Raw genomic sequence first — 14,266 nt, 5'->3', positions numbered from 1 at the left:
ACACTAATCAAAGCCAGACCTGCCAGCTCTATTCCACCTGTACATTTCCTGCAAACTCTGCAAGATTAATCCCTCTTTAAAGGCCTCAGATGCTGGCACAAGGACAGCTCGCCGATCAAAAGGATGATCTCTAACGCCTGCGGATGTGATGACGGCAACAAAGGTTGTTTACTTGCTTAAGTTGATTTTATGACGCAGCGCTGATGGAAAATATGCCACACAACCATAAGGATATTAAGTCAATCCCTCGCTCGCACACACAGCACACATGTGAACATAATATCAATACAGAGTGTGGCTGAAGTGAGACTCGGCGCTGTTGGGCTTTGCTGAGTGAGCTGGGTGTGTAATTAAAGTGCTCAGGGAGGGGTGGAGCTCTCAGGGGTCTTCTGGTTTACACATGTGCCCGGGGTTGATAGTAGTTCCATGGAAATCTCAGGTTAGCCTCGCACAGGAGCTCAAGCTTTTGTCTTTTGCCTCTGTCAGATGCTCAACGGGCAGCATATGGCAGCGGATAATGCTAATTGTCTTTTGGGATAACCAGTCAAAGCATTAATAAACCATCCCAAACACTGGGTGCCTCATTCCGCCGGCCTATGGAAGAGAGGGCCCACCTGGGTTTCCTTTTACAAGGCCATTAATTAAAAGCCGTCACTCACACGGATCAGCACACAAACACAGACCTACACCAGTTGTTTGAGCAGCAGAGGACTTTTTTTTTTTACAGTTACTCCATTAAATAAATAGTGACAACAGTCCAATCAAATCCACATATTAATTTAGTTTGAGTCACATGTGCTTTTCATCTGACTTACAACTTTTGTGGAATAAAAGACCAAATTTGTGTGGTGGAGCGGACAATATAGCGCACAAAACAAATTAACGTTGTTTCGCACTAATAAGTAATATTATTGCTTTTGGAAAAAGAAACAGGTAATGAGTAATCAATCTATTTTTTGAGTAACCAGCCCAACACTGATCAACACAGTGTCAGGAGAAAAAATAAGATATTGCAAAAAACAATTAAAATAAATTCAACAAATATAAATTACAATAATTTTCCCCATAGCAAAGATCTGACAATCATTTATAACTAACTTTAAATAATATGTTTTAATTTTACCTTGTGAAACTAAAGGAAGAGCAATGAAGACTTATGATTTGAGGTAGAGACTTTTATGGGCAGCTTTCAAGCCTTTATCATATAGGACAGACAGGAAATGGGGTGAGAGTGAGAGGGGGAGACATGCAGCAAAGGGCCGCAGGTCAGGGTACCTGAGCACCTTCAGCCTCTTTAAATGAGGCACCTGCTCTAACCACTCAGCCACCGGCCACCCCAGGAAGAGACATTTTGAGCTGTTGAGTATTAACCTGCTTCAGGTGAAAGATACTATATTGAGTTATTGTTCCTATTCTTGGCTGTGCCTTTCAACCGGACTCAGCTGAGAAGTGAATTTATCCTGCACACCTCTGTCCCCACGTCTCCATGTATACCTTCCTTTGAAGTTCATGCCACACAAGTGTTAAAACACAAGCTGTCAACTTACACTAAGGATGTAAGGTTATAAGAGGAAAGGATTTTTTAAATTAAACTGAGGAAAAATCAGGTTAAAGGCTTAGAAGACACTCTTGATGCCGTGTATTTGTGCTGCATGTCATTATTTGGAATCGAAACATATCTCTGTGACATTTTCTTTCAAGTCCAAATCACTCACTCACAAGGCTTTAGTATGCACGACAGACACAATGCCTCTTCAAACAACTGCTCTGCTCAGCCTGCTCGGAGGGGGCGTCATTAAACATTTGTGCGTGATACCTGCCAATGCTTTCTGGAACATCATTATCATGCATAAAACTGTGACACTAAAACTGAAGTCTCAGAAAAGACCAACATTCACTGGTGAGATGTTTTGATCGACATCAGAAATGTGTTAAGGAAGATGCTGAAGTTGGCAAAGTTACACACTCGACAGGAACATTTCACACTTATTTGTCTAAGTTGGAAAAAAAAATAAAAGATTATTGTCCTACTACATTATTAGTAATGAAAGGAAATACCTTACATTGCCATTCTCTTCTTCTTTAGCAAAGCAGTAAAATATTTTATTCTGACAGCAGAGCAGCCTGCTGGGAGTCAGGATCTCTAAAAATAGAGCAACCACACTGAAAAAAAACACCTTCCAGTCATTGATACCACAAAAATTTGGTTTGGGCATCAATACCATCTTATTAACTACTCGCAACATGTGTGACACCTACCGTATTGAGTAGGCCATCACACACACACACACACACACACACACACACACACACACAGACACAGACACACACACACACACACACTTTGTGTTGCATGTGCACATAAGCGTGCATGCTTCAGTGCATGTGCGACATATGTGAGGATTAGCTTAAGTGTTTACCTCCACAAAGAATGGTATAACCTGTTACACAACAAAACAACAACAGGCACCTTACAGACCTCATGTTGTGTCTTTTGAGTTTTTAACTATTTTCAGATCTAATTTTATGATATTCCTCATTCTGTCTAGCGAAACAAGGAAATTGCAATTTTTTCCACTAATGGGCAACGGAAGAAAGATCAGTGAGCTGCTCCATCTGTATTGGTTCTGTGCCACCGGCTCTTCAAGCCAATAGCCCGCTGCAAATTCTACCGGTGCTCCAGATGGTGAGATATGCAACTCTGCATTATAACAAATTAATGTGGATCAAAAAAAAATGAGCCCCACCTTTCTTTTTTTTCCTTGCATTGAAAACAGAAAAAAAATGTTTGTATTTTTAACAACTGCTTTTGATCATAAAGTTTGCCCGTTCTGTCCACATGCTACCAATTTTCTCTGCATCACCAACTAAAACACAAGCCTGTTAATACTTAATATGAAAAAGATCAAAGTCATCTTTTGTGCAGTGGGAATTAAGAGGAAATGCTGTAACAGGTTATAAGGAAAAGTTGAAACACAAGCATGAGTAAGATGACCTTTTCAATACAATATCATAAAAAGGCTGTCCTCTTTAATTTTCCCTTGTGTGCCCTTTATGTAAAAGCAAAAACAGCAAAGGCAATGACAGGTGGAAATCTGTCTGTCTAATTTGCTTATGGCAGGATCATCACTTAAGGATTACTGAGATGCACTACAGAGCTTATTCAGCCATTGTCAGAACTGTGTCCTTGAGTTTATTCATAAGCCCATTGGATTGCTTTTTTATGATTACATTTACTATAAAGACGGGAGGCATCTGCATCACACAAACAATCCATCTTTAGATCAACAACTTAAGTTTTACTGAAAACTCAGCTCCATCACACATACTCTATACATACAAGGATTCATAAAGTACTCGCACAGAAGATGTTTTCAGAGGAACAAAAATCAAAGAGGTCTTTACAGTGAAGTTCAGAAATCACATTAGGCTCCCTGTGGCGTCAAGAATGCCAATGTGATTAAAAACAGATGGAATAACAGCAACACTGGTGCTTAGAGCTCAATCTGCAAACAGGAAAGTCTAACCTCAACAGGCAGCCTCTTTCCCTTAATCATTCCCAGACTCTCACTTGTTATTATTTCAATCCAGTCTCGGAGCTGAAGAAACCAGCCAGTAAAAATAAATTCAAGGCTGCTAGAAACTTTTTCTGCCAAAAAATTTCATTTCTGTGTACAAAAAAAAGTTTTTCAAACGGCATAAGTTTTTTTTTTAGAACTGTTGTCTGGCATATTTACTTTTTTTGTACGCAGCTGGGGTATAAAGCAGCATATAAAGTGTGATAAAGTATTTTTAGAACACATTTGAATTATTGAATTGAACTGTCACAGCTTTAACTAATGCAATGCATACTCATACTGAGAGGAGCCTCAGGCACATTCATCTACACACACACACAGGAAAACAGTGCTTTTATGTTAAAATAAATGACACAGGGAAAGTCAGATGGACAAGCAGACTGATAGGGACAGTCACACACACTCACACACACACACACACACGCACGCACGCACACACTTCCAGTTCTTCTCTGTCAAATACACACACATTCTCAAAGACACTACTCACCGATTTCCCGTTGTAGTAATACATTAAAGAGTTACTGCCCATTCCTGGGACAGGGTAGGCGCAATACATTATAGCTTTAACAGTTTATGATACAGACACACTACAGCAGCACACTAGGTTTTTCTCTGGACATACATCCAAGCCGTTCAAAAGGGTCTAATAATTCTTCACGTTCTGGCCTCCACACACGACCCACTCAGAGGAAACTTATGCAAAGCAGGATTGTGCCATTGCACGCTGTGGGAAGGGGAGTCTGTCAGAAGGGAGTGGCTCATGTGGTACATCCCTCTCTTAAGCCTCTCAGTGCTGAGGCAAAGAGGGAAAGGACGAGGGGGAGGGGAGGCGAGTGTAGAAAAGATAAAGGGAAGTGGGCGGGACAGAAAACAAATGTGTGAGCGGATTTAGAAAGAAGAAGAGAAAAAAATAATTTAATTCCAAGCATAAAAAATGTAGATATTCCGCAGGGGAACCCCAACAAACTGGAACTAAAATAATTTCGTTGTGAGCAGGATTTTATTAATATGTGGAATTAAAAGGCGTCCAAATGAGCGTGAGCCTGTTCTCTTCCACACATTTTAATCCAGGGTGTCTAATCTTTTTGTTTTTGTGATGATTAAACAAGTCTACAGGCAGGGAGTTAAAATACGGCTTTTGTGTAAGAAGGCAAGCTCCTGGCAACACTATTATCTGTTTCCACACATGGCACACACACCAATTAGGAGTCATTAGTAAGAGAAAGTGAAGGCCAGAAAAAAAAAAAATCCATGAACCCAGGTAATGAGAGGGAGAGTGAGAAAAATATGGGCAAATTGCATTTATGATGTGAGATATGAGAGTTTTGATGTCGGCAGTGTGAGACAGAGAGACGCGCCTGTAAACACAGAGTTGTAAAGTATGCAACAGCTGCAAAGAGGGCGGGGGCTGTCTTATGACGTTGGTACATGAAAATAATGCTCCATTTTCTAAACCCTGGGGGCCTTGGACGGGGGGGGGGGGGGGCACTGGGGGGCACAACATAAACAGCCATTTTACCATGGTTTACTACTGCAAGCCACACTGCTCCCCATCACCTTTATCATGTAGGAGGACGGGGAGGAGGGGAGAGCAAAGGAGGAGAGAAGAAAGAGGAGGAGGAGAGGATAGAGACCATATTCCAGTGAGCGGTCTTTACAGTCTGGACTGGAGCCTTTCATGTCTGCCACTCGAAGCTTCCTGGACTAAACGCAGGACTGCAGACTCATTGAGAACATTGTTGTTTCAGAAAGATGAAAGCTTCCACTTCCAGAAGAAAACCACGCCTTTATTGTGCTTTTCCTTTTAGTACTGTTATTATTTATCCCCCTTTCTTCTCTAAGGCTCTTTTAAACTCATCCAAAACACTGGCTCTACATGCGGTTACTGCTTTATGTCTGGCTCTGTTTCAAATTGATGCTTTAAGGAAAAGGGTTATGAAAGAATTACTTGAAGGGGTCTAAAACAAGTCCAGACACACAGCACGGTGTTGCGAGGAAAACACATGAAAGCCGGAGGAGATGGGCGTTTATGTGGGAAACAAACACACTACAGTATCTTGCTGGCTGACTCATACTGACTCTGCAGGACACTCAGCGAGGATGTCCATGCATTTAAAGTAGAGTCATTAAACATCATGGGTCACAGACTTGATATTACAGTAAAACTCAGTGCATGAGTCCAGGAGGTTTTTCAGGCTGTGAGGCGAGAGCAGAATGGGGAGTTGAGGGAGAGACAGCACACGAGGTGAAAGGAACAGGTGCATGCTGGTGTTGTAAAAAATAACAGGAAATGAGTTAATGTAGTATAGCCCTCTGACACACATAGTTTTAGATCCAGTGTGACTTTTTGAAGACATCACTATCCCTGATGTCCATCACAAATCGTTATAACTGCAGATCATCTGAGAATCATCATGTTCTCAAGTTTCCTTCAGTATCAAAGTAATACCGTGATGGCTGTCTGAACATCCATAGCTGCACTACAAACAGGAATTGCTCATAGTTGGTGTTCTGTTTGAAAGGGTGCCATTTGTTGAACATGCTCATGCTTTTGGTGAACAGTGAATTCAACATTTTTCTATTAATAAACATAATCAAGTGAACAACACTCAGGCTCTGTTTATGACACCCAGCGGGGCGGTGTTGTGTGGAAAACTGTTCCCCTGCCTAAACCTGAACCAAACCCTGATCAGGGAGGGGTGCACTACGCATTTAACAGGAAGGAAACAGTGTTCGATGGGGAAACTGACTTTGACAAAACACCAGAGCTAACGGTAGGCTCCTGCTGAAACTAGTTCATATGACTATTAGAAGAAGTTTTATCAATAAATCAGTGCAGATTCCAACAGAAAAAAATCTCACATTTTTATGCAAATTGTTCCCGTCAGATCCGTCCGAACATCAGCCAACAACAAGGAATTTAAAACGACACATCATGTTGAGCCTCCGGGAGGACGTTCGACTGAAAAAGAATAGCTCTGAACAGCTCTTTTTTTTAAAAGAAAGTGGAAGAAATGAACGTGAACATTTTTTAATTGTGAACTTAGTTTAAATTGTGAATTATGAACGTGAACTCATTTAATCTGTGTCAACTGAACTGAGCTAGCTGTTGTTAAGTGGGAACTAGCACAACACTGCTAACAGCTTATCCGTGGACATAGTTTTCAACTGTGTGTGTGGGTGGGCTCACAGGGTCGGACTCTGAAAACCCCTTGTCTAGGAGATGAAGGCTCAGCTCCACCCACCTGTTCACATCACCCTCTCTATGGACACTTGAGTCATCACAAGGTGCTTTTCTAAGGATTTGTTTGGGTGTTGAAAAACACAGCAAATCCACAGGCTGAGGTCACCCCCATCTCAGGCGGTGGATTTAGCAATGATGTCATCAGACAGGAAGATTGTTTCCTGTAAGAAGTCCTGGTTCTAATTAGAGCGGGCGGACAGATGGGGTAGTTCAGACCTCCACCTTCACAAACTCCTGACTGTATCATGAATAGATTGATTTTTACACAATAGTAATTCTGTGTTTCTGAAGCGTTCATCAAAGTAAAGTGCCCTCTCATCACCAAATAACCTCTTTCACAGCCATTGAATGGTCCTATGTGTTTTCTACTGTATTCTGATGGAATTTTTCCCCATCTGCATTCCACAAAGACACGCCTACGCTGGCTCTGATTGGCTGATACTTCACAGAAAGCAACGTGCCGACGATGGCAGGCTTCATGTTTCTTTGGAACACAATTTCAAAATGGCACTTAATACCAAAAAGGTTGCCGACCCCTCTACTAGAACATGTTAACATGTTTTAATGTTTCGTTTCAATCATACTGTCTGTCTGAATATACCTGTATTCACCCTCTGTCTTCAAGCCCCCCTCCCACGATTGAGTTGATTGATTGATTGATTAATTAGTATATTAAATAATATTAAAAACAGCCACTGGAGAAACTGAATCACCACAACTGTACATGAGCAAAGGGACTGACGGAGGAAAATCCTCCCCCGTATAAAAAGGCCTTCAAAGAGAACCATGAGCTTGTTTATAAGTGAAGAGACAATATGACCTTTAATTAATCTGAAGTTTAAATGAATTTCAGATTCTGTCGACCGCAGCTGTTTAACACAACATCCTCTTTATATTCCACAGCTCTCATAAAGGCGACCCAAACCATTAGTTTGTCACCCACAGAGTAAAATCATTAATTACTGAAACATTACTGGAAAAAACATTATTGGGTGTTAAGCTTAATAACAGGCAGGAGGATAAAAATAAAACTGAATGCTTTAAACAGATTGACACAACCAATCAATCTAATCTATAATTTGATTTGATTGTACTGTAATCAATTAGCAGTAACTTTAATTCCTAAATGTCATGTAAAGAAGAAACTAACCTATGTGCATGTGTTTGCTTTCTAAAAATAATATTTTGAGATTTTTGCGACAGAAATTCTAATAAACATCTTTCTATCCAGCAGAAACATCACTTTCATTGCACTGATGACACTCATTCAGGCTTATCTTTGTACTGTACGTACAAGCACAGTGGAACAGAAATGTGCACTTGGGTATATTTTTTAAATGTTTTTTAACGTATCAGAGACACTAACACAATTTTTATGAAACTAGAAGTAGAAATGAACGACATGTGATGCCCTAAACACGGGAGATCAACTAACTGACACATCCTGCACTGAGCAGGATGGTCACCCACTATGACCATTACACTGGAGTGCTGGGATTTAGCACGCACCCACGACATGCTACACATAACCTTCCAGGAGCTAAGAACCTCAGCGACGACATGAGCCTCATGTGGCTCAACGATGTTCCCTCCAGGTCACAGCACCCTGCCTTAGATGGTCTCTCCTTAGTGATTGTTGACAGGCTGTGTTCTTGAGCCTGCCAGCGATCTGAAATCAAGGTTTGCATTAATGCTGTAAGCTCACGCAAGCCCTACGTGAATAATTTACAACAGGCCAGAACGTGAGTAATGACTTTAATCTGTGCATTATTTTCGTACTCTTCGTCCTTTTAACTCCTTGTTCTCCTCGCAGATGAAAGGGGTCGGGCCTCTGGCTTGTTTGCCTGTTTCATTATCTGCAGCCTCTAATGTCAGTGGTAAATTTCAGCAACCCAAACAAAGATAAACACAAAGGCCAGGGTCCCAGAGGTGGCTGCGACTGTTCAGCATCATCCCTGTCAAACCATGGGTGTCTATCTAATCAGCCATCTGATGAGGCCATCTCTGGGGAGCTCACTAACTGGGGTCAGGTCGGAGCCCAAACTATTGTCCGATGCCAGCCGCACAGGCTGGACAAAATGTACTAACATATAGAATACACATTATAACCTTTGTAGTCCCCTTTAGTCATGTTTTAAACTCAAAACTAATCCAGTCAGAGCAGCACATTTTGGATAAATACCCTTTTGTGCTGTGTATTTGTTGCTGTTTGTTTTTTTTCTTTTTTCCAGTTGCTTTTATTGTGTAATCGTTTTTAATGTTAGGCACTTTGTTTTTTTGTATCTGTGTTTTAAAGTTTCAATAAATAAATAAATAGGCAAATGGACTTACTAGGTCTGCAAGGTGAGTATCCCTGTGAAGTTTCCACTCGATGACAGCAAGCACGACATTTACTTACAGGTCTGGTGTGTCATCTTTCACTGGGCAGGTAGAATCTACTTGGCTTGTCTGAGCTTGTTTGCTTCCTATGGTTTTATATGTGTGGGGGAAGAGAGGAGCGAGACTCAACCACACGGTTTATGTGTGAAGTTCTGAAGTTCCAGTGTAAATAACACGTTACCCATGACTAACACAAAAATGTCAAAAAGTAATTTGTACAAAAGGGCATTAATTTTCTAATTTAACTGATTTGCAGTTTTCTCGTCATATTTAGATAAAATTAAACATAAGAGAATATGTTAACTGATTGGTATATTAGCCGATCAACTTAATAAAAAAGTGCACATCTAGAAAAGCTGTTTTGGGGAAAGTCTGATAGAAGAATAATTAAGAGTAATTTGTCCTAAAATACACATTTATATTTGTGGAAAAGACCTCTTTTCTGAAAACTTGGATAAACTTATTTGTCAAAAAATGTCCACATTAGGTGTTACCAAACAACAAACAAAATAAATAAATAAATCTAAATTCAAATCTCACATTGAGGCACAAAACTGTGTTTTTTTTAGCTGGCAACATTTAAAACACTGACACACAATGGAATTTCTTACATTATCAAACAAACCACTGCTATATAAACATAGTGGAGTTTGCCAGACACTTATGGCATAGTAATCATAGTTCTCAGAAACATAAAAATGTGAACAATCATTCTGCCAGCTCGATTTCTGACATGCAGAACAAAACATTCACTGCTGTTTCAAAGTAGTTCAAGTTTGACCCCCTGGAAGGCACATCGTCTAATGTTTTCCTCTCCCAACCTGCCTTGCTTCATCATACAACGTAAAAATGAGACACTGCAGTACAAGATGGCTCTGCCTAGTGACTCATTATATAAATACACTTTTTTGGAAAATCTGTGGTTTTTCCAGGATGTAATGGAAACTACATGCACATACTTTTTTTGTGTTCTTTAACTACCAGTGTCAATGTTAAATGCATTTGTTGTGCATGTGCAGCTTTACACCATTCTGCTAAAATCTAATTTTGCCTGGAGACTTATAAAGACCTGGGGTGATCCTGGCTGTTTATGCAGGGCTTTAATAATGCATTTCATCAAATGTCTACACAGTCCTGACACTGTGTCCTGGCCTGCTGTGGTTCAAAGGAAAGAAACAAAAATGAGCTGCTTTCTCAGCAACATGAACATTAAGTTACTGTTGTAGTACAATTGTTATGGCTTGTTTTTGAGTTGTTGAAGACAGATGGAGAGAGAGAGAGAGAGAGAAAGAGAGAGAGAGAGCGAAAGAGAGAGAGAGAGAGAGAGAGAGAATATATCTTTTGAATGTCATGCAGACAACACTGCAAGTAACATCTCTGGGTCTTAAGATTCAGAGCCTAGAGCAGACTTCTTTTCTTACAGCAGCTCACACAGTACAGATCTCTGAGAAACAAGGGTGTCTGAGTGATCTGTCAAAAGCAAATGTCAATCTATTTTGTCATCCGCACTCAGGGTTCTCGCTTGCAAAAGTCCCCGAGGGGATTTGAATCTCAGCCCACCACTTTCTTTCTCTCATCCTGCAGCCATATCGTCACCAAAGCCAGGGAGGAAGTGTCACATCAAGCCGCCGTGTCTCTGACAAGGGGGGAGGACGACACTATTTACACAAACAAACTGACACACACACACACACACACACACACACACACACACACACACACACACACACACACACACACACACACACACACACACACACACACACACACACACACACACACACACACACACACACACACACACACACCCTTGCAGCTTCCCATAAATATCCTCGAAGATGCAACTTTCCCCCCACAAGCCACAAAACCTTCTCTCTCTCTCCCTCCATCTTCAGTCCTCCTCTCAGACAGGTGCCCACGCAGCTGCCCATCAGCATCCCTCAGCGTAGCAGCCTGTCTGTCCAATGACAACCTGCCTTGTCCTTTGCTCTCTGTGCTCAGTTTACAGTCAAATAATGCAGGGGGGCAATTATAGCCAAGGTCTCTGAGGATAAAAATAATAAAAAGCTTTGATGCTTGCACACTTTAAAGATGCGCATCTGTCACAGAAGGCAGCAAGCTATATTCTATTTTTTTGGTTCCACCCCTGCATTTGGCAAGACTGACAAAAACTAGGTTAAAAAAAAAAACTTAGAATGATGGCGGATAACAGGGATTTGTTAGGTATATGCATCACGCAATTCCAACCACATCTGCAGTATCCCATGTCTGCAAGTACACATCCAGCAGACCACAGAGGAAAAGTATGTGTGTGGCTCTGAGGGAGGAGAGTGTCTGTATATAAGATGAAGAAACATTTAAATGTTTGCAATCAGCCAGCTGGCCTGTCTAGATAGTCTTCACATCCTGGTGCACTGCAGTGTCAAAGCCTAAATGCACAGAGGATGTGCTCCTGTAAATATTTTGATTCAGCTCCATCATGTAGTGTACACGAACATCATGCTTGGGCTTGCAACTTGCATAGCCGATCTGATTCGAAACTCAGAAATTTATTTTTAGACTGGGGAGCAAAAAAAATACAAGCAGGAGGAAAAAGGGGATTTGAGAATGAAATAAATAAATAAGAAAATTCCCAGCAGTAGACATAATGATAGGAAGCACTGTGTTGATTTGTATTTTTTTTTTCCTTCAAATCAAGCAGCTATTCAGGTCTCTGGTGAGGCTCTCACGCTTGCTTACACAAGCAAAAGCTTTCAGTGGCATCTGCAGCTGCATTCATGCTTTGCAGGTACGCTGCAGGCTCTTCACACAGCTGCCTCTGGAAAAGTAGCTCTGACTCCAGGTGCGCCTTCCCCTCAACGCGTCTTCAACACCACCCTCACTGCTTCCAGTGTCGGTGCTGGCGACACAAACAAGGGTCCGTAATGATAACCATCTTTAGACATACAGCAATCTGCAACAGTCACTTAACACATTTCAACCATCCACTCTTTACACCATCCAATAGGTCATGCCACCATTCCTCACCTATGCCTCCAATACCAATATCCTAACACCTCCTAAAAGCTGCCAGACAAACTCCCACTCAAAGATTTTTCACATATACCACCTATCAAAAAGCAGCTTGATGTTTTCCTTTCTCTGTCAGCAGGTTATGAGAGACCTATAGCCCTTTATTCAACAATACCATCTTTATTCTTTCAAATGGGATCAAAGACTAACTGGGATAATTCCTCTGAGCTCTAGGCTTTATCTTCTGAGCAGCGCCGAGTGACACGAAGAAGCTGTATTTTATCCCATGCTCTGTCACTGTTTTTCCCCATCTAGCATTGTGCTGCCTGATTGTACTCTTATGAGTAACAGAACCGCACCTGCGCCCATGTGTTAAGTACTGACAAATAAAAGCCCAGCGTCCATTTACACAACAAAGAGATGTAACCCGCGAGGCAACCATTCTTTGCTTCCCTCCCTCTGTCTGACAAGACCGCAAATATATCACTTACTTAAGAGGAAGGCAGCACACATTCCTGCTGCTGTCAGAGACTGCTTCTCTTCCTCGTGCTCTGACAAACTTCTTTTCAAATACAAATCCAGAAACAAAACACATGCCAGCCTTTTATGTTGCGCGGCCTGTTCTATATTTGATTTCAGAGTAACAGCAGCAGAGGTGACGATTATCAAAGCTTTGAAAGGCAAATCCAGTCTCAGACGCCCTCACCAAAAAAAAAAAATAAGAAAGGAAAACCCTTTCATTGTTTAAGGAAAAGAAAAGGGTGGGATTTTAGTAAACCAGTTGCTTCTTATTAAAAAGAAAAGAAAAAAATTGTCTTGAACTAGTTCTAGGAATTTAAAGTGAGGCTTAATAAAACCTTTGCCAATCCACCAGGGTTTTAACAATGAACATCTGACTTACTGATTTATGCATATTAATGAACACCAACACCCCCTGTCTAAGCGAATGCAAGCTGAGCTCCACACTTCTCTGCATCCTAATGGTTTCTGCTCCACCGGGATCATTACCAATAGAAATTTCAGATATTCTGTGCTATTAATCTCTGTCTGTCCTCCTGTTTGGCTACGTAATGACTAATTAAACATCAAAAGAGCAGAGCTGGGGATCCGCTCTGACAGCCTCTCTTTCTCCCAGGAGAGGCTGTGAGGAGACTAGACTATGACAGGGCAGCGCTGAAAATCAATCACCGCGAGGTGCACATGTGTACGCACGCACACACATTCATGCATGTGCACACACACAACCATGAACAAATGTACAGAAAGATGTGCCCTAAAGAGACTCATGCTCATACTGATATTAAACAACAAACGTAAAAAGTCAACATTTAAATTATTAGGCAGCACTGGTTGTCACTGCTGAGCCACAAAAACAACTGAATTCCCATCCAAAAAATGTGGTAGTGATGTCAAGAGTGCTCTTTGCGTGCAAGTGTTGAGAGGGAGGTGTGTGTGTGTGTGTGTGTGTGTGTGTGTGTGTGTGTGTGTGTGTGTGTGTGTGTGTGTGTGTGGTGCGCTTAAGTAAGCTCACTGTGAAATCTATTTATATGAGAGGTAGATGATCTTCCACTCACAGATGAAGGCAGGCCAGGAGGGACCTTGCGAACCTTTTTTGTTTGTAGAGGATCTGTGAAGAGATGAAAGCACATCTAGTCATTCTCAGGAAAAAAAAAGAGGCATCTATGAATCTGCTGTAAACAAGCTGCAACAACACCTACTTTGCGGTATTGTTCTATATAAAGTATTTTTGGGGATACAATGATTATTACCTTTAAAAATGACTTACATCAAATTTTCAGTTTGTAATTGAAGTGCTGAAATGTGTCTTTATTTACACACAGTTACTAAATCACTTCTATTATACTTATTTTGTACTGTATTTATCCTTTGAACGGGGGATAATGGTGTTGACCTCTAATATAATAATTCGACGGAGTAGGGTTAGTGACTATCTGCGTGATACTGATGTGGTCACGCAGTGTACTAGAGAGGAACTAGCCTTTTTGAAAGACTTGTTTGCTGGGATTTTCCTGCATAGTTTGGGTGCCTA

The 14,266-nt window shown here is 41.1% G+C and overlaps 1 protein-coding gene across 3 annotated transcripts in view; it reads right to left on the bottom strand.

The window, feature by feature from the left end:
* tcf12 (transcription factor 12) overlaps positions 1-14,266 on the bottom strand; it is a 61,665-nt gene that overhangs the window by 21,942 nt on the left and 25,457 nt on the right. Inside the window, exon 4 of one of the 3 annotated variants that reach the window (XM_083918802.1) lies at positions 13,791-13,843. In XM_083918802.1, the coding sequence (XP_083774928.1) occupies positions 13,791-13,843 (53 nt within the window). Of the gene's footprint in view, positions 1-4,068; positions 4,264-12,707; positions 12,832-13,790; positions 13,844-14,266 lie in introns of those variants that run through there. The other 2 variants (XM_083918804.1, XM_083918803.1) reach the window with 2 other exon arrangements.

The sequence above is a fragment of the Echiichthys vipera genome (genome assembly GCF_963691815.1).
Source record: "Echiichthys vipera genome assembly, chromosome: 1".
In the NCBI taxonomy this organism is placed as follows: domain Eukaryota; kingdom Metazoa; phylum Chordata; class Actinopteri; order Perciformes; family Trachinidae; genus Echiichthys; species Echiichthys vipera.
The sequence above is the reverse complement of the archived record's forward strand: the minus strand, read 5'-3'. Positions and strand labels throughout refer to the sequence as shown.